Genomic DNA, 21433 nt, shown 5'->3' with positions numbered 1-21433 from the left:
CTGCCTGCAGTGTGGGATGCTGGGACTGAGACAGCAAGAGGGGAAAGGCTTGTCAAAGCAATGACTGCATTGAACTTATATTGGTTGTTTCTTCCTCTCCTTGGAGAGAGGTACAAATGAAAATTCAAGAGACCAGAATAAAAGAAGCGTGGCTGGATAGAGGGTGGCATTAGCAAGAAAATGGGAAAGGACATTGCGTTTGTGTTGCAACAGGATCTATTTTTAAGAGCTTGTTGTATGTTTCATGTCATAAAATCACTTCTGGGGTTATTTTTTTTCTAAAAACAATAAAAAGTAATGGCCATGCCCACTGCAGAGAGCACTAAAATAGTCCACTCCAACCACTTCAGACAGGATGCATGGAAACAATCAGCGTTACTCTGAGGTAAGAAAAAATAGCAGCAACTATCTGATGACGCAGAATAAAGAGAGAGAAGAGCTGGATTTTGCTGAAGTAAATTGAATGAGCCAGTGGCATTGGAAGGATTATTAGGGATGGTAGAAGGGATAATTTGACCTAGGAACTGTTCTAATTGGTGGCCATCCCTTTGAGTATGAATATCCCATTGAATATTTGCAGTAAATCTCCTCGAAACAAAACAGATGTGTTCAGATCTCCTCTGGACCGGGGGGAGGCTGTTTATAGGGGGATCAGATGTCATTAAGTGCTTTAAAAACATGCTCTTTCTTCATCCAGAAGGAGCATCTCAAAGTGATTGTTTTTACCATGTACAGCTCTAATTAAAGGTCTGGGTTTCAGTTAGTCTCTTGTTTCCTGGCCTATAATGCCACACGCTGGTCAGAACATTCTGTTTTAGGCAGAAAGCTCACCTGTAAGAGCCCAGCCAGCACACATACTCTGAGATATTTTTAGTTATAGATGAAGTGGGATTTTAAAAATGTGTATGTGAATGATGTGTCCATGTCCTAGTGAAATTCACTTTGATGCGAGCGTGCAACCCACCTATGTGTCTTCAAAGCATTTCAAAGGGCAAACTGTGGTAACTGAACTCCAAATTAAATTTTCAAAGATGAGTGGTCAACTTTGTCAAAACACTTTCAGATTGAAAAAGTATCTTAAAATTTCCCATTCCAGTTTTATCCCTCCACTCCCCCCGCCTCTGCTTCAGGCAGGTTATCTGGCCCTGTGGGGCATCTCAAGGATGACTTTCAAGCATCATGACAGTGGGAGAGCAGCAGGTGACATGTGTGAGCCAGGTGGGCGAGATGCAGCAGCTCTTTCAGGTAAATTCACATTGCTGTGAAAGAGCACAGCCCCACTTCACTGATGGGCTTTCTCTGAGGGAAAAACTCAAAGCCTGAGCTGCCGCCTCTCACTTTCCTCTCTGCTGTTTTGTATGTTTTTGCAAGAAACATTGTGTTTTACAGAGTTAAACAACACAGTGACTGAGAAATATATCTTTATTATTAGAATGTTTAGATTCTAAAAACTTTTATCTGGGGTTACAGTACAATCTAATTTCTTTCTAATTAACTAACTTGGCATTTTTCAGTAACTGGAAATTAGGCTTTTAAAAGTTTAAGAACATGCAACTTCTTTTACTCTTTTTCTTTTCCTCTTCCAAACAGACAACTTACAGTCAAGATTTTGGTGTGATAATAAAATAAACATCTCATTTGTGAACTAGTAGTTGCACTTAACTTTGGTGACTAACAGAGTAGATAGGCATTTAAAAATAAAAATATTCTTTCAGTGTCAAGTGGATAAAGAAGCAGATTAATATATTTTAATTTATTATCTTTCTAAAGTTCACCTTTATTATCTTCAAAAAAGGTCATTTTTTCAGGTTTTGTAAAAGGATGTGGGAAGTAATAGAAAAAAACTCAAGGATTCTTCTATTTTGTGGCTGGCCTATAAAAGTTGTCGTAACACACAATCTGACCCCAGCCCATGCAACACAATGAACAACTCCTTTACACCACACACAATGCCTAGCATAAGGCCAAGTGTGGCCTTGTGACATAGTTAAATAAATATTAAATATTAAAATATCATTACAACCTAAATACCTGAATTGGTTTTACACTGTGACTTTCTACTGAAACAGTGTTGAGAAACTTTAAACATATATCTGATTGTTCCATATACACTAGTTAAAATAAAAGTGAGGAATAATACTCTTTCTTCACTCTGCTACTTTCTGGGAGCTCCATACACTGACAAATGTATGACATCTGCAGTTACCTGATCCTAGCTGACTGATTCGTCATCTACTTTAAAAATATTGCAACTCAAGTGCTTATTGCAGCAGTAATCATAGTGATACACTGTCTTTTAATATTCAGTTCTGCTTACAGACATAGTTATAAAAAATGAAAAACATTTTTCACAAATCTTTGTACACATACTGTAAAAATCACCTTCCACATAAACAATTTACATCTTTTATGAGCATTTAAAAAATAAATCACACTGACCTGTCTTGCCTATCCTTTCTTTTTCTTGAGAAAACAAATCTCATCAGTAACATCGTCAGGATGTTCGTATTTGTAAACATGGCATAAGGATTCATGTTACCAAAAAGCCATACACACAAAAATTCATCTTGATAAATAAATACTCTGATAAATAAGGATCCTTTTAATTGGCACAAACCAATGTAAACAGGGCATTCCTGTCCTGCAATCACCTCTAACTTCCTCGTGCCTGGGCTTTTAGTTGAAAGTCAGGGATCTTTCAGTCCTGTGAAGGTTCTTCAGAGACAAAAATGTGAAGGATTTGGGTTATGATCATGGCCATTTAGGTCTCTCATGCCTAAAACCAAGCATGGGCATTGAGCTTGATGCCATGCAATAACATGTAGCTTTAGCCTGTCACTTCCTTGCCACAGCTGAAAACCTGACGCTGGCACGAGGCACTGAAATTACCCCTGTGGCTCAGTTCAGCCTGTGCTTGTCAGAGCTGCAGGACCAGCTTCTGTTTCCCTTGTTCAGTGACACCAGAGGAGCCCAAACTTGTACCAACAGACAACGTGGCTGCTGCCAGGACTGAGCGGGTTTATGTATTTAATAAAACACGGAAACATGTTTGACTGGGCTTACAACAGGAAATCCAGGGTAGCAACCCACTGCTGTAAACAGCCTTCAGGCAACTAAAGTAGGCTCTTTGCATCTAAGTGTGTTTGTGCAGGTAACAGTCACTGACCTTGCACCTACCTAGGCTGAAGACTGGATATTTAGGTGCCGATTAAATGGATTCTTCTGAACTTCGGCAACAACAAAGATGGAAAATAAATTACCAGGCCACATGCTGCCAGTAAAATAATTAAACGTACAGCCACAGTACTGCCCAGTGAGATAACTGCAGTCATTTAAAATAAGCCCTATAAATGAACGAATAAATAAATACATGAATAAATAGAAAAACCTACAAGTAAACTGAATAAAATGTAACTCTGATATAGTGCCCAAAGAGGGAATGGCATTACTAAATAATATAAATCTTCCATATGTATATATTTCTATATATTATAGCTGATGTGTTTTGGCAAGGCCAGATGGATAGGAAAAAGTGGGATGACTGACTTCCTTCAATATTTGTTGTGTTGAAGCCAAGTCCCCGCGTTGCTCTGTATTGCTCACCGCTCCTGCAGCGGTTTGGCCTTTTTCCCCATCTTGGATTTTGCGCTCACTTTCCTGGCAGAGCAGACTGGTTCACCTTTCTTTTGTGCCCTCCAGATCTCTCTTGGGCAATCAACAGGTTCATAGAAGCATTTCACTGGCTGCAAGCTGGTTTTTTCATCCTTTCCTTTTTTCAACAAGATTCTTCCTTTTTGAAAGGAATGAGGCTTTGTGTCAGGGTTGTTATACAAAGTGTGTTGACTTCCTCGGCTCCTGAAATTAATAATAGTGATTATTAATAACTATTATTCAATCTTGCAAAATGATAGGTCCCCAAAATATCCCAACCCAAACATTTTTGAAGACAAAAATAGCCTTGTTTTATAGAACCAGAACTGCATGTTAAAAACAGGTTGCAAGATGAATTACATTTCTCAGTGCTTAAAAGACCTCCTCACTAAAATAATCCCTGCATGTATTACTGATGGACTCCTCATGCATGTTCATCTACACTTCTATTCTGATCAGCATTCTGCTGATTTGGAGTGCTGAGACCTTACTGAGGTCTATACTTTGTGATTGGCAGGGATTTTAAAGATCCACAGGTTCACAGCAACCTTTCTCCAAAGAATGAACATTCCATGGTCTCTCGAAGACCACACAGCACCTATGAGAGCAGACAGTGGGTGGAGGAACTGTAGGAACTTCCTGGTGGCATCTCAGTGCTGCCTTGGACTGCATCCAGGTTCCAGGGAACTGCTGCTACTAATGGCAAATAGAGCAGGAAACTCCCCAGTCTGCTTTTGTGCTGACCACCCACCTAAAGGGAAACTCCAGCTTTGCTTTTAGGCTTTGGTTTGAAATGGGAGAAGAGGAAAAGGGAATACAAAACGGATGGAAAGAAGGGTATGAAAGCTTAAAGGCCAAAGTAAGCTGAATTCTTTGTTCTCTCTGTGATGGTTCAAGCCCAGCAGGATTTGCAGAAATTGGTGAGCTCAGGTGGAGTGACAGCACGGTGCCTGGTGCTGCAAAGGCTGCACCACACACTGTGCTCTAAAATTTAACATTGAAACTGCAGTTCCACAGTTTTGCTAAGTAAGATCATTTCAGTCCCTTTTAACATAATGTTGAAATGTTTTACAGCAGATACATGTAGTGTAACAGCAGAACTATGAACATAAGGCACCAGCTCATGTCTGCCCAGCTCCTGTGACTGAGGAAAAGAACAGATGTGCTGATGTACAAGTTGATCTCTTAGGAGATCCCACAGGGCTATTTTTCATAGTTTGTTATTTCTCAAAACCATGTATCTGTAGTATTACTTCTTCTGGGAGTTAAATGATATTGCACACTTGACAGAGCCAGTTTTGAAAAAAGCCATGGTTATTCAAGTGTGTATGGTGCAAACCCTTTCCTGCTCTTCAAAAGGACCAGAAAGGTATCACAAAAGTGTCTGTATTTGTTGATTGGAGGTAGTGAGAGCCAATTGTGGCACAAGAACTAAGCTTCACCTACATAACTGTATTACCTGGTTAGCAGCTTTGTCAACCAGCCTTCACTAGGGGACGTTTTAGGGGGTGAAACGCTGTGCAGGTCCAAGCTGGAGCCTGCAGGTGCTGTGCCATACTGGCCTGGTGCAGGCCTGGCTCTGACCACCTGCTGGGGGTTAGGAATGACTTGCGTAAATGCACAGGTGCTGGCTAATTCGGTTTACAATCAGTTCTTGGGCACTGTTAGTTACAGTCCATTACCTAATTGTTGTTAAAAGATGCAGCACTTTGTTATTCCCAAAACACACACAGGCATTACTGCAGGTGAAGTTAGGCACTCCTCTGCTGCACTGAATGATGCTATTAAAACCAGGAGGTCAAGGTTAGTGTAGTCAGAGGTGACTGCCTAATGGGGCTAAACTGTATTTAAATTGAACAAGTTTATGGTAGAGAAGATGGATGCCTGTCCCTAATTCACAGTCAGGCTAAAAAGGTACCCAAGATGGATGAAGGTGCAGGTTATGGCACATGAACTGCAACACTGCCAGCTCCAGATGGGGAAAATGTTTTTTCATTGAAAGCAGCAGCTCCTTGATCCAAGAGACTGCAAATCCCAACTTCCTTCTCCGTAACACAACAGATTAGGAATATGCTTGAGTAGAAAGTCCCAGACCTGTAGTGGCACAATGGGAAACAGACCCAATCTCGTGTGCCCCCTAGGAAAGGCTGCCCTTGAGGAAGGATGCACTGCCTGACTGTCCTTTGCCAGGCAGCACATGTGATGCCCCAAACCACCTGCTGGGACTCATGACCAAGTCACAAAGACATGGAGACCAGCCCCAGCTGGTTCTGCTGCTCCCAGGACAGCTGCTGGAGTCACCTGTTAGTGCCCATGCTCTGTCAGGGCACCTGTCTGCTTAGATGTGATTTTTAAGTCTACACTGTCAGTTAGGAAATAACAACTGACTGTCTCCTACTTACAGAATGTTATTTTCAACTGAATCTTGGTCTGTGTTTGCCAGAGATTCAGCTCCTGCAGCTTTGCAATAGACTATTACAGTCGGCAGGATGAAGGAAATTTTTTAACAGAAAATTAGTCTTTCTTTTCTTTAAAGAGTATCTGATCTTAGCTTTAATTTTCCTCCATTACATGACATAAATACAGATCATTTATGGGTAAAGAATCTGAACCAAACCCAACCTGTGAAATGCAAAAGCAGAAATGTGAGCATGCCAACTTAGTGTATTTACGTAAGAGAAAAAAAGATATATACATACAGGCATCTGGGTTTCTTATTTAATGAAATGTCTGTAAACTGCAAGGAAAACAAAACCACATTATTATTACATTATTAAGTAACTAAAGTACAAGGATAAAATATACAGTCTTTAAAATCATATTTTCATTCTCACCTGCTGTTAAAACTAGAAGAACATTCATGAAGGAAACTGAAAAAAACCCCCTCTATTACAGATTATTACTCTTCCTGCTTACGAACATGTTTTTAAAATTCATAGTATGTGAGTTGTTTGTGGTTGGATTTTTCCCATTATTTTTATTGTAATGATAATCAAAGTAAATTGCTAAAGAAGTGTGGGCTGAACAGGGATCATTCACATTATATTAAACAGTATGGATACAGTGAGAAGTAATTATTGTGTTTGAGATATTTAATAAGGGGCAGTGCCTGAATAAGATGTATTAAATTAGCTTTCTCTCAGAGCCTTTAATTTTACAGTGATACATTTCCTTTACACAAGTGCTCAGGAAACTCCAGCTCCAAGCCCTTGGCTCTGCCAGAGCAGCACTGAAGGGCGGAGAGGGAGGATGCAAACACACCTCTCCCTTCCCACCCCAAATCCTGAGACCAGGCAGGGACAGCACAGCCTCAGTGCCAGCAAGAATTTGCACGATTTCATTTTTTACAACAGTTTGGCTCACAATGTGGAAGCACTTTGCGTAGTCCCTCTTTTGGCAGGGGTCTGGAAAGGAGATGTTTAATGCCAGGTCAGCTTAAATCGGTCTGAATACTAAATCAGTCCTTTGTACTGGACTCCCACCTCAGCTACTAGACTGACCCTTTGAATATCATTTCATGAAGTCACTGAGCCAAGCAAGTCAGGTCTGGCATCTGAAAGTGATTATGTTCTTGTAAATGTTCCCTCTGTCCCTGGTATTGTCCACACTTTGCAGATGGATTTTTGCCCGGCCTGACTTTGCTTGTCATCTGTCTTGGATGGAGTCTGGACCCATCTCATCGTGTGCTTTTCTGTAATTACCTCCTGAAGGTCAGGATGGCCAGTATTTGGATGGATGACCTTAGAGGAATGCTGAAGTCACCCAGAAAGCAGGACAGCTGTCTTAAAAACTAGAGCCTTCCCCAAGGGATGCTGCTGAGCCAGGAGTTCCAGTAAACACATCAAGAGCAAGGGAAATGATTTAATATTGAGACCCATCTTTATGGTCCACCTCAATCTTCTCACAGACCGTGTTTGAGATGTCCTGCACTGGATTTCAGCACATCTCTATTTATTCAGGTCTTACCTAAAGCTCTTTGTCTTCCAAGTGGCTGTGGGAGCCTTTCCTTTCCACAACTACATACCTATTCATTGCTGTGCATAATCAAATGCCTTCCTCTCATCCCAGGGTGAGAAAGCACTTAGCCCAGGCAGCATGGGGTACTCATTTAAATGAAATGTTCTTTAGAAATCCTGTGCCTAAAACTTGCCATATAAATGTGTAATGCATTGTAGGGAAAATACTGAGGTTAGGTATTAAAAATGAGGGCTTTTAGAGAAATACTGTATTTTTAAAAGCAGTGTTCAGACAGCTTAGTTTCTAATTCATGGCGGACAGGCCTGTGGGAATCCATTCACCATTCCTAAGAGTTCCATGACAGGTAACTACTGAAAGCAAGCCAATTTGTCAGCAGGCTCACATATCACCTATATGGATCCATGTCTTTCCTGAAAGTCTTCAGACATCCCTAAAAATCTGCCAAGTCACTAAGTGACATAAAGAAAAGTGTTTGCGCCAAAACCAACAGCAGCTGTAGCCAAAACTGGAAAAAAATTAAATATCTGTCAAATATTTCATTATTCTCTGCTGTCCCTTTGCCATCTTTGGCTGTTGCTGCTCTTATGCTCTTTGCTTGTTTCACTCATGTGAAGGGGCAGTTTGTATGTATGTATGGCCAAACTTCATGAACGCAGATTTGGGCAGGGCTCTCCCCACATGGTGTGCCCTCCCAGCCTGCACAGTGGATTTTTTAGGTGAGGAACAGCGGGCACAGAACTGGCCCCACCATTTAAGTCCCAAGGTCCATCTGCCACGGCCGAGCGAGCTTGGACAGTGACAGTGAAGTCCTCGGGACTGTCACAGCCCCTGGTACTGACCGGGGCTGACCCAGCTGAGCATCCGAGATCTGACGGGATGGGATGGCAGGGAGGCTTTAACTGCCAGGGAACGGTCCGACTGAGATTCGAACTCAGGACCTTGGGATTCAGAGTCCAGAGTGCTCTCCTTTACACCACGGGACCGCCCTAGGGGCAGTTTAAACATAAATAAAACACACTGAAAGAAACATTTTACAAATGCACATCAAGCAGCCTGACCTCCTGAGCCCACCCATACTCCAAGGACAGTGCTGTCAGTACAGGGAGGGCTCAGCTGGCTTACCACGTGCTCGCTGACGTCGGTGTGGTGGCACAGCATCTGCTGCTTCTGGTAATACTCGAGCTGCCTCTCCGCCAGATCCACGCGCTGCAGCAGGTTCTCAATGAAGTGCTGCAGCCGGGCTTTCCCCCGCACCTCTTTTTCTGCCGCCTCTTCCAGGAAGTGGTTGAAAGTAACAACTTCTCTGCCAGATGGAAACATCGCAAAGAGGCCACATTTAAATAACAGAGGGCCCTGGTGTCACCACTGTCAACAATTACTGATGCTTCTCCTTTTTTCATGAAGATGTGGTGGTTCATTACTGTCCTTCACCTCTACCAAAATATTTCAACTTTTTTGTGGACAAGGTGAAGGTCTGGGAACCTGAGTGCTGAATTCAAGTTTATGGGCAGTGGGTTTGAGGTCGAGTTTTTTCACATTATTATGTCTCTTGGAAACAGTCTTTAGTAGTCCACAGGGTGGAAATGTCATTAAGCATCACCTCTCAGGGTATTTGGAAACAGCTATATCTTTTTATTTTACTTAACCATCACTTACACCAGCACTGAAACAGATGAACCCACAAATTCATTTTCCCGTTTCACCATAATCTTATACTGGTAGTTTAATGGTGCTACTGGGGTGGTTCCAAACCTACTGTGGCCATTAAATGTCATTTTGGCTGCAATCCTGCAAGCCTGTCAAAGAGCAGTGTTATGATCTGGAGCTGGTGGGAGCAAGGGAGACTAACAGATAATCTACAGATTGTACACCAAGGAGTGTATGCATGGGAAGAGCAAGTTTTAGGTCAGGAGTTTAGAAATGTGTCCTGTCTGGTAACATACCTGGAAGGAACAGACAGCACCACTGACTGTGAAAGCTCCCAGTTCTGTATTGAGACACAGCTCATTTTGAAGAACTCTGCATACTATCAGTTCACTACCAGTAATCAGGCCAGTATTTGGACCTCTGATTTCAGAGAAGTATGGGAGAAGTTTGGTTACAGATTGAAGCATGTATTACAAACTGCTTCCCTGGTTAATAAGTGCCTGGCAAACATTTCTTACTCTGCCAGTGAAACCATGCTAATTTGTGCTTTGTGCAAAGCAGAGAGGGTGGGACTTGAGGAACCAGTTCTTGCCAAATGAGAAAGGGCACGATTGCTTGGTAGAAATACATGGCCAGAGGGAAAAGCATTTTAAGTAGAAACTAGGAAACACTTTGTAGCAGAAAAAAACCTTTCAACACTTAGCCTGTTTGTAACAAATCCTAAGTTTCTCTGTGTTTCATTGTTTTTACTCCGTATAGTGCAGGTAATTGGTTGCAGGCAGCGCAGTTGTTTTAACAGTGAGCTGTTTTGTGCTAAGAAAAGTTAGGTACAAGTGGCCAGCTATGGAAATTCACCATCTAAGGACTCAGGCTGTGCCTGCTCCTCTGTGCCACAGCAGAGTGCTGTTTGCATGGCTGACCCAATGGCAGGAATGAGGTAAAAACAAGCACATATTGTTTGGATGAAGAACATTGATGAACATTAGTTTATATTAACTCACCCACAAAACCTGGCTTAAGAAAGAGACAGGCACTTTGTTTGTTAAGCTCAGCTATTCCATTCCATTCCATTCCATTCCATTCCATTCCATTCCATTCCATGGCTCTGTACAGTTTCTGTGACTATTAGCTTGCCCAGAGCAACCTGATCCTAAAGAGCCACTAAGGAATGCTTAGGAAGAAGCCAATCTAAACTCATTAAGGTCAGTCTTAGGGCTTTATTCTCACTGCACTTACAGCACTATAACTTCTTTGATTTCATGATGCCGCTCTGGTTTTGGGTTCACGTCGAAGCCCTTGGCGCTCCATCAGGCTTCTCTTTCACAGAGAACAGGAAGCTCAAAAGGATGGAAACTTGGCAGGCTGGCTCCAAATCCCTCAGCCCTGGGTAAGGAAGGCTGTGCACAGCCTGGTGCAGTGCTGGCCCTCCCGTGGGAAGGGTGGGCAGCACAGGGAGCTGCCAGCCTGGGAGACCACGAGGATCTCCCTCCCAAGGACACGGCCAGCCTGAGTGCTACCCTGCAGGGGGAGGCCACAAACACCGAGTACCTGGCATTTATTTGTATTAGGGTGATAGTTTCAGCAATGCTACCATTTGTAATTGTCTCAGCAAAGGTAATTACAAAGCATTCGTTAATTGCCTGCTCTATAGCACAAATAATCACTGACAGATATACCTTTCCTACAAATATCTCATTAGATATGCCATAAGGAGGCCAGAGGGAAACAGTCTCCTTTCAGGAAGACTTAGATGACTATCAGGAGGTGAAAAGACTCACAATGTCAATAAATTTCCTAGTATTTTCCTTGCCTTCTATTCTACTGAAGATAACTTGACATCCTACATGCCATTATTTGTAGGAACTGTTATTAGCAGCTGTAATTGCATATCCATAATTTCTCTGTTTGTTTGGCTGCCTCTATACAGCCTGTGAACCTGCCTTTAATAATTTTAATCTAAAGATTTTTCCTTTGGGCTGAAATGCACTCTGTAAATTCCCTTTACAAAGACAGGAGCCAGAACATCCCCATACATTAGGTCTCAGTCACACACCTCGTCCTGATAAGCAGCACTTCTGTCAGTTCAGCTACTTTCTCATCTCTCAGAAGAACAAGAGCAAGCCCTGAGGAGTGACTGCTAATAACTCTCTATTTGCTCCAATGCCTCTTCCTCACAGAGATTGCTCCATGCCACTGCTATGCCTTGGTTACCTGAAGGGAGTTCCCAGAATTTTTACCCTCCTCCCACTGTGAACAACAGAGAAATGGTTCATAGAATTCACGTAGCATCCTGCAGCTGCTGTTTATCTGTCTGATTGCCTTTCTTGTCTCTTGTAGTCTGACCAACTTTTTCTTAGCCATACTGATGATCTTCTCCATTCAATTCTATTTCTGGATACCTGTGATGATTTTTTGCTTATGTTCTTTATTTTCAATTTTTCTTCAGGCTTCTGGCAAATTTTTGAGGATTATGTGATAGGATTTCTATCTTTTACTCTCTCCTCTTATGCTTGTGCAAAGGTGGATGTTCACAGAGGTCAGACACTGCCCCTCATGAAGTCAGGGGGAAGCTGAGGTTGTGAATACTGTGGGGTCCTCTTATAAAGGCATAAACCAGAGCACAGCAGCACCATCACACTGGGCTTTGTATCGTGACAGAACACCCTTGCCAGCAGCATTCACCTGAGACGAATCATTTTGTTAAAGCCTGGCTCAAACCTGAAGCACTTTCTAATGAGAGGTCTCTGCTTCCCTGTGCTGACTATTCTACATCTGCTGGAGCGCTGCTGCCATACTGAGACAAGGTTATGTGGAGTTATTAACTCCCCTTGTGAACTCCTCTGCTCTCAGCACCATCTCTTTCCTGCTCTGCTCCTCTGCCCAGTGGCCTCCTGCCCCCTTTCACCCAGCTGCACCCTGGCACTTGCTGTAGCCCTGTAAGCAACAGAGCCTGCCACTAAATTTTCTGAGTGGAATAGGTGATGTACAGTGGACCTTACATCTCTTATATTTCTTTAATGGACAGCACAGTGATCTCATTTGTTTGCTCAGTTTACTATACCAATACAAAAATGTTTTGTTAGAGGGCTGTGATTGGCCAGCAGGGAGAAAGCTGGGTTTCTTACTTTGTCTTGGGTGCTCCTGTCAGACAAACCTTTCAGGAAGAGAGAATTGCTCCTGCTGCCCAGAGAGCAGAGGGTGCATTGAACTGCAAGCAGCAGGATGAGGCAAGTGAGAGGGAAAGACAGGGGGGATGGAACCTGGGAGGTGTCCAAGAGGAGCAGGAGGTGCCTGTACTGCCAGAGTGCCAGAGAAGAGCTGTTCCCAGAGCCAGGAGAATCCAAGGGAAATTTATTGCAGTGCAGCAGGCAACTCAGAGATGTTCAGCTGAAAAAACAAGGGCAGGGGGAAGGACTCACTACAGGCAAGACAGACTCACTGCCAAAGCTTTTATTTTAATCTTATTCTGCCAGGGAGTTAACCTGTTATAGTCAACCAGACTTAAGCAGTTTGGCATTTTGCATTCCAGCTGCAGCCTAGCAGTACATAACCTGCCCTGAAATCTATCCCCAAATCTTCTTACCACAAAACAGCATGAGATGTGGTCAATAAAGCTATAAATAATAGGCTGACTGGGTGACATTTATTCTTCTGCCTTCACCACTAGATTATACAGTGCTCCTTGCAGGATGAGTGAGCTGCAGTTCTCATTCTCTGGAGCAGTAGCTGGCACAGGGACCCTGGGATACACTTAATATTTGTATGGCTTGCAGTAGCTAAGCATGTGATACACTGAATAGATGCAGAGGGTGGGACAGCTCCAGCTCCTTAACACCTGACAAGAAGGGCTAATGATTTCTCACACGGAGACCAATCCCTCCTACAGATGCATAGCACTGGGCCCAGGACTAATTACAGCAGCTCTGACACCTGCAACTGCTCTGTAGGTGGAGACAAGCACGAGGCTCCGCGCATTCTGTACCCAAGTATCAAATCCCATTAGAGAATTATATTTAGAATAACTCTCCCTAAAATCAAGAGAAAACCAAATACGTTATTTTACCTGAAGATGGGAAAATTCCTACCACAGTAAGCAGCAAAGTGATTTACTTGTAAAAACATTTAGTATTGTACATTTATTAAGTATTAATGCCACTGACCTTATCCATCATCCGGCTGGTGTCATTGCCTGCAGGCTGTTATCTGGTACTCATTAGGTTGTGGTTTCACATTCCCGCACCACTATCAGCACATCTGATTTGAGAGGTTCACACCTCCGCCCCTCAGAGAGTTATTGCACCCATGCAGTGGGCTGTGCTCTAGATCTGAGCCCTGAATTTACTGGCGTGACACTGGAGATTAAAATGCTTTATTTCCCAGAGCCGTTCTGTGGGACAGTCATGCTAGGCTTGAACCTGTGCAGCTGCCAGGGGGAGCAATCTCTGGAGTGGGAAGATGAAAGAAAACAGGAAAGGGGGAACAGGACTGCCTAAAACTGAGGGTGGAAGAACAATGTGTACTTGCAGTTGTATTCTACTTAAAGCAAATCAAAACTGCTTTGTTGTACAACTGAAATTCATATTTTAAGGAAAGCTGTTTTATAGCATAAATTGCAATGACCTCTAAACCCAGCTCTTAATGCCATTGTCAAGATGTTATTTGCACAGGTAATTTCATTAATTGCAAATTTAGGATGAAGACACTAGCAGGAACAACCGCTGCCCACCACAGCTATTCTGAAACAACCCTTGCATTCCAGGCTATGTCAGAGCAGAGGCATGACCAGCCTCAAAACAAATGCATTAGACTGCTTACAGAAATTACAGCCAGATATGCCAGTGTACTACATTAATGCTGTTATTCTATAATTAGGAGACCAAGTGACACTGATTAAGTCACCATGAAGGCAGCTTCCAGCTGAAGACCACAACTTCAAATGCCTACCCTGTTCAGACTTACTGAAAATCAAACTCTACCAGTTTCAATTTTCTTACATAACTTCCAGAAACAAGCCTCTCAGTGTCCTCTAGAAGTTAAGTTCATAGCTGGTTTTAGTGTCAATGTTTTTCTTGATATCTTATTCAACAAAGTCTCACTCCCTTTGGGCATGCTTCTGTGTTATCTGTAAGATCACAGTACTCACTCTGAGTTACATTCTTCTTCATCAAACACTGAATAATCCCTTTCAGGGCACATTTTCTAGTTAAACCATTCCTTGGCTCAGCAGCTCTGTGCTTAGACTAATACTGCTTCAACTGTGTGTTAGTGTAGTCAGTGTTACACCTCCCCTGTCCTGCCCCTCAACACAGTTCCTCTCCCCGGGGCCATAACACAAGTATCACAGCACATATACATGTGCATATTAGCACTGCCATTTTTGTAAGGAAACAAAAAATTTAACTAAAAACATACCTTCACTTTATCATTGCCTCTGCTGGACTGCTAAAGGTCTTATTTAAAACAAACAAAAAATCATCAACTGACAAGTCTGAAGAAATAACCCAACTGATCAAAACCCAGAGCCATTACCTACTGCAGTTGTACTGTTATTTTCCGTCCTTTTCCTGTATACCCTTCTAAAGAGGGACTTTCTTTAGTCCCAGCTTTTTTTTCCCCCATAGTCAATATGGGTGCAATATAAACATTTCTAACTTCTTTATCAGGACACTGTTATTTTTCAAGAGTTACTTGGAAAGTTCGACATAAGAGTTTTCAGCTTCTTCTCTAGAAGTGCCTTCAAAGAAGAGTTTTTGTGACCTGTATAAGACAGTAGAATTTGTTTCTTCTCTTTTGGATGGTTTGTGGGGGTTTTTGTTTGAACTCTCACTCGGATTGATCTAAACTAGCTCTACCTCGGTCTCTGTGAGATCTAGAAATACATTAGAAACCTTTTCTTGCCTTTACATGCACCATGTTGCATGATCTGGTAGTTGGGACAACCATTCAGAGACCAAAGGAAGACTGGTTGCTTTTAGTTCCTTGGAAATAGGATAAGGAGGGGTTTCAGGGAAGGTGTTTTCTTTTTTCTCCTAGAACGAGGAAATTTTCAGCTACAGTAGCTCAATATCAATGCTAATTTTAAGAAAAAAGTTATCCATATTCACAAGATTGCTTATGGGAAAAAAATCCAAAGAAACTGACGAAAGCATTTATTTCTGAAGGTCAGCAAGTATCAAAGCAGTCCCTAAGGGATGCCTTTGACTTTCCACAATCTGCAGTGAGAACTCCTGCTTCTGCAATTTCCATTAAGCAGTCTTGTTTGGCTTTCTAATCATCTGGACTTCTTCCAGAAATCAAAGCCAAAGTTGAGATCCTCCTTTTTTTGAAGGAGAAAGTCTTTTTAGCACACCAAGTGAGTTTTGAACACAAAGGACTGAATATGTAGACAGGTCTGAGAGTTTATCAACGGTGCATGAGAAAGCCAGACAGGTCTCACTGCTGTTAACAAAGTCGTGAACATCCTTTCTTCTCTCCTCTACTACAGGATTCCACCCAGCGCTTCCCTGCTGCTGGAGCAAAGCTGAGTGTTCCAGGTCTTTTTAGGGGTTCAAATCTGAAACAATGCTCTAGAATTACCAGTCCTGCTCTTACAAAACATGGTTTATACCTACTTTCCTTCTCAATTTGCTAATTTTACAATGACCTTTCAACTGGAAAGCCATATAGTGCATTTTTATATGGCATTATCCCTTGTTATCCCTCAAGATGGGAAATGCAGGAACCATCTGATCAAGAAAGAAACCCAGCACATTTCCAGTTCTTCCCAGGTGAACTCTACCTGTTCTTACACCCTGCCTATGCTCCCAGTGTCCTCAGAGTGTCTTCAGAGGGAACACTACAGTGCTGGGCACAGACACAGCCAATAACACCCCTGACTCCCCTCTTACCCCCTCGGTGCTCTGGGCTGATATTCCTCTATCCCATCCTCTAACATGCATTAGGCACATTTACCTTTAGAAATTACCAGGCTACTGTGTAAGGGCTATTCACTCATTCCTATTGCTGCTTTTGCTTCCAAGTCTTTTTATCTTTGTTGAAAGCAGAAGCATAATCCTAACAGAGCAATACCCTGCATCCTTTAGTGAAGCCTCCTGTGCAGGTGACTCTGTTGGTTAGTGTTTCTCACTAGCCAAGTAACCTTCAGTCTTCCCTGTAACACCAATTTGGAGCTACCTCGTTTGCTTATGCATTCACCCTCCTCCTTACGAGATGACCAGAATTCTAAAAACAATCATCTGAGCTCCTGCCCCTTTACTCTGCCTGGCAATGTCCTAGTGTGAGGGACAGTGTTCCCCCACTTCTCCTCATTCTGTGTTCCATCTTTTCTGGCCTCAGAACCACAGCCTGGCAGTGCTGCTGGTAAGCAGTCTGCCATACGGGCAAGTGGCCTCTTCCTTGGTCCTTTTCCTAATACAGTTAAAAATCACAACTTCTGCTGTCTTATTCTTTTTACAGGTCAGTGTCCTTTGTGATCCTCCCCATGACATACCCATGCTTTTTACACAGATAACACTATTTCCCCTTCCTCTTTTCCCACAAGGTCTGTTCTTCTGCAGCACTGTGAAGCTTTGGTTTTGCTTCACTGAATGGTTCCTCCTTTCTCCTGACAGTCATGTTTTTCCTTTCTGGATCCTAGCCTTGAATTTCAAAAACACATTCTGCATTTAGTTGGGCTAAAATATGTACCACTTAACTTCAGATATCTGAAATTCTGCATCTAGTCTGAGACAGCTGAGGCCCCTCTGTAGTCTGCAGTGGGAGGAAGGACCCTCATAGAGCAATCCCTCCTCCTCTACGATACTTTACTAGAACAAATAGGATGAATCACGCTGTGAAAGAGCCCATTAGGGCAGACTGACTAAATAAGAACACCCAAACTGCTTCAAGCTCTAAGATACATTCATGGCTTCCTTCCACCACACTTTCAAATCTGCCTCAGTTACACTATTACGTTTAATTTCACCTTAAGTCCTTCAATCTTCTCTTCCATAAGGCTCATGTGGTATTTCAAGAATCCAAGATTCTGTTGAATATCTCTTCCATGAAGATGCACACCACAGGGGCTCAAAATCCCACCCCCTTTATGCGTTCTCTCTTCTGGAAAATCTATAGTGCTGCTTCAAGACAGATGGCTCCTACTGATGTGGAAGCCATCAACATCTTTTCTTTTATTCCTTAACTACAGGAAGGAGTGATGAAAGCCCTCCAAACTTCCTACACTGAACTCCTACACCACCTTTCTTATTTCTTCTAAGATCAGTGTCATGGCAACTAGCACTTCTCATCTTCCCTTTGTAAGCTGATCAATTGGTTTAGAGGCACTCCATTACCAATGCTCTTTATTTGCATTTCTCTAAAATAAGTTGTGTTGTTCTGAAAAGCCTGAAAGGTTTCAGCAAGTGCTGAATAAACTAAGTAGTTCATGTATAAATAATATATCAGCTATCACTACATTTTTAATGGATGCATCATGAACGTATTTTTAGATAGCTTACGTTAGTCAGAACGACTCCGGCATTTGCTCCCAATCCCATATAAGCCATTCCTGCTTCACAGTTCTGTGTCCATCTAAAACACTAGGCATGAACTACTTGGACATGGCCTTTTCAGCACTGCCTCCAGTACAGCTTCACTGTTGCACAGCAGACCATCCCACTCCACAGGCAGCCTGATGACCATGGTGGGATGGCTTCAGCAAAAAGTGCTATTGGGTATTCTCACATACTTCCTCCAGACTTACCCACCCATATCTTCTTAAAAAGATGATGCATTAGAGGTGTCAGTGTAAATCAGAATGCATGCTGATGACAGCTTCTACTTCTCCCTACACAGGCACTAGAAAGTGCAAGAGTTAGTCGTAGGGTAGTCAAGTATGACAGCCACCTGCTCAGGGAGCTGTCCCCTGCCCTGTTAGTCACTGGGCAGTCAAGCATGACAGCCACCTGCTCGGGGAGCTGTCCCTTGCCTTGCAGGGGACACGGTCACATGGTACAGCGACCTGAAGCTGGTGAGCTCCAGGCTCTTTCACACTCAGCAAGCAGCTGAGCCTTCCCCTCTTCTGTCCCCCAAAGGCTGTCACTCACGCAGGACAAGGCCAGCCCGCGCCAAGCCATCGCCGCTCGCCGCTCCACTTACTCCTCTTTGCGGTGCAGCTCCTCCTCGGACTCGCTGAGCCGCTGCTTCAAGGCTGCGATCATCTCCACCGCCACGTCCACCTGCCTGCTCAGGGCCCGCTCCCGCCGCTGCACCTCCTGCTTCTTCTGGGACAGCTGCACGAACGCCGCCCGCACCTCCAGCAGCTCCGCCGTCTTCTGGGACAGCTCTTTGGTAAGCTTGTCGATCCGCTTCTCGATCGTTTTGTCCACGGCCTCTACCATCCTGTTAAACTTTTCCCTGACGTGCGCCTCGAAGGAGGCTTTTGAGTCAGTGGCCGGGAGCCCAGCTTTGGACACCTGCTCGCTGGGAGCCTCGGCCGACACGTAGTTGACCAGGTACGCTCCGGGTCGCTCCGCCGGCAGCTCCCGCGGCTGCCCGCTCCCGCAGGACGCGCCGCCCAGGTGCGGGACGCGGGGCGCGGAGCCACCGGGGCTGCCCGGGGGCGCGGGCTCCGGCGGGGACAGCGGCTCCGCATCCTTCAGCGGCGAGAACAGGCTGCTCCTGGCCAGCAGGTTGCTCTCTTGGAAGCTGTGGCTGTACTCCAGGTGCACCCGCAGGGAGGACAGGCTCCGGAACCTGGTGTGGTCGCCGCATCGCGGGCAGCGGAAGGGGAGGCTGACGCTGCCGAGCGGCTCCGGCCAGGGGTGCCCGCCTTCATCCCGAGCCGTCTGTTGCATCCCTGGCCGGGAGGGAACAGCCCGAGTCCGCGCCCCGCGGGCAACTTGGGAAACTTTCCCGGCGATTGCTCAGGTGTGCCGCGCCATGTCCGCCCGGGGCCGCGCCCGCCCGCCCGGCGCTGCAGCCGCACCCGCACGGCCCGCGGTCCGCCCGGCGCGGCTCCGCTCCCTCGGCCGCCGCCGGGCCCTGCCGGAGCGCAGCGCGCCGAGGCCGAGCCGCGCCTCCGCCGCCCGCAAGGTCGCCGCACTCACCCGACTTGTTGCTGGCGGCGGCGGCGGCGTTTTCAGCAGAGCCGTAAATCAGCCCGAGCGCGGCGCCGCCGCCGCCGCTGGGCGGGACCAGCGGGGCGGGGACCGGCGGGGATGGGGATGGGGATGGGGATGCGGGCCGAGGATGCTGAGCGGGGACCGGCGGGGGATGGCGATTCGGGGCGGGGATGCGGAGCGGGGACCGGCGGGGGATGGCGATTCGGGGCGGGGATGCGGAGCGGGGACCGGCAGGGGATGCTGCGGGTGGGCGTGGGCGGCAGCACCCGACCACGGGGCCGGGGTCAGTCCCCTCCTCCTGCCCCCGCCTGCGAAGGGCACCTGGCCAGGGGGTCTGCGGGCCTTTGCGGGGCCCTGTTGGCCGTCACAGCAAAGCAGAGTGAGCTGCGCGAGGTGTGTTGGGGAGGTGCTGAAGGATAACGCAATTAAAGCACCTAAAAGCGGCAAGGTACGACATGCAAATAGGTATAACCTGGCCTTGGCTTTCGGGGAATATAATTATAACTATATACACACACACACATATATATATACACATAAAACTATGTATCATAAGTGTATTATAATATAACTATATATAACTATATTTAGAAGCCAGAAAGTTTTGTGGGGTTTTTTTGTTTGGGGTTTGTTTTGTTTTGTTTTAAAGCCCTAATTTACTCTCAGTATTTAGGGAGGGGGAGCAGTAATAATGGGATTTCCATTTGGAGTATGAGGAATGAATGTCATAAACTGATAGAATGCTTTGGGTTAACCTTTAAAGGCCATTTAGTGCGGCCCCACTGAAATGAGCAGGGACGTCTTCCACTGGATCAGGGTGCCCTATCCAACCTGACTTGGAATGTTTCCAGGAATGGGGCATCCACCACCTCTTTGGGAACCTGGGCCAGCATCTCACCACATGCATGGTATAAAATTATCTCCTAAATCTAAAGTCTAAGTCTAAATCCACGTGATTGATGTTAGAGCACACTGCCAGTATGTTCTCTCAATAGGGAAATATGCTTCTAAACTTTTTTTATACCACAGATGTGTTTCTATTTTTATAAATTTTTGGAAACATGAGCAAGGCTGATTGTAGACTAGCAGCCTTTTAGAGGTAACAGTAAAATATCGTTCTTCCAAAATCTGGTGCTTGAGGCCATAGTGGTAATATGCTGTAGATTCTTTTTATTACTGAGGGAGAAAGCACTGCAGTAAAGTTTAATTCTGTACTAATATGTCTGTTCCTTGAGTGCAATATACAGGCAGAGTCCTAAACACTGAGAAAATATGAGCACATTGATAGATGCCTTTGATGTGATTAAGACATTCCCAGTAAATTATTCACCAGATGGCACATCAAAGGAAGTTACTCAAATTGCATTTCAGAGCTTCAGCTAATCTCTAAAGTGTGTGGGCTACCATCCAGGCTGCAACATTTTGCATGAGTTAGCTGTCCTGTATCACCTTGTCTAAATGTGGTGATTTTCCCTTCTTTTGTCATCAAGCAGTACCAAAAAACAGATGGGAGGTCAGGATGGAATAGTTTTTAATTGTGTTTGCCTCCAGATTCAGGGTTCCTGACTATTTCTTTGTGGGAGGCAGGATGTGACACTGTTCTGATTCCAGTTTTCATGGTTGTTGTCCACTATCTCTCTCTGTTGTGCCCATTGCCTTCCTACCTTCTCCCTCATATCAGAGGAAGGTGCTTGGTGCTCCGAGATGCAGCTGGATGCTGTGCAAGTGAGGTGAACTCAGTGTGGTGGGATGCTGCCTGAGGCTCCACTCACATTTAGAAGAGCTGACACCCTCTTTCCTTCTCCAGATGATGGTAAAGAGATCCCTCATGGTCTTAGCAACAGAAAATGTTGATGACTTTGAAGGAGCCCATTGATCTGCAGCCTAAGCTACATGGGTTTGGCCAGCTGGGTCTGAAACTCGTCAACCATCTGGCTCCAGCCATTCTTCTTTCAAGATTTCTTGGGGTTTACTTGCACTCTAAATATTTGTTTTGCTAGATTGGGATCCAGCTCCTCATCTCTTCACTTCATCTACTCCTGATGCTCCCATTTGGA

General features: G+C 44.6%; 1 protein-coding gene across 1 annotated transcript; it reads right to left on the bottom strand.

Moving 5' to 3' along the window:
• Window positions 1-1408: 1408 nt before the first annotated feature.
• On the bottom strand, window positions 1409-19439 carry ZNF365 (zinc finger protein 365). Its single transcript, XM_071564220.1, has 4 exons — window positions 18412-19439; window positions 8752-8932; window positions 6351-6388; window positions 1409-3855 (listed from the first exon to the last, which is right to left on the bottom strand). Exons 1-4 carry the CDS (start codon window positions 19107-19109, stop codon window positions 3600-3602), a joined length of 1173 nt encoding a protein of 390 aa, XP_071420321.1. The 5' UTR covers window positions 19110-19439; the 3' UTR covers window positions 1409-3599.
• Window positions 19440-21433: the final 1994 nt, after the last annotated feature.

Source organism: Pithys albifrons, chromosome 9, assembly GCF_047495875.1.
Source record: "Pithys albifrons albifrons isolate INPA30051 chromosome 9, PitAlb_v1, whole genome shotgun sequence".
In the NCBI taxonomy this organism is placed as follows: domain Eukaryota; kingdom Metazoa; phylum Chordata; class Aves; order Passeriformes; family Thamnophilidae; genus Pithys; species Pithys albifrons.
Note: the sequence above shows the minus strand (reverse complement) of the source record. Positions and strands in the feature narration are given on the sequence as shown.

Excerpts from the sequence above, each read along its gene's own strand:
- ZNF365 (XM_071564220.1), bottom strand. The coding sequence starts at position 19,109 with ATGCAACAGACGGCTCGGGATGAAGGCGGGCACCCCTGGCCGGAGCCG. Across the intron at positions 6,389-8,751 it reads CCGACGTCAGCGAGCACGTG|TTTACAGACATTTCATTAAA; the intron begins GTAAGCCAGCTG and ends TTTTCCTTGCAG. Across the intron at positions 3,856-6,350 it reads AATAAGAAACCCAGATGCCT|GAGCCGAGGAAGTCAACACA; the intron begins GTATGTATATAT and ends TATTAATTTCAG.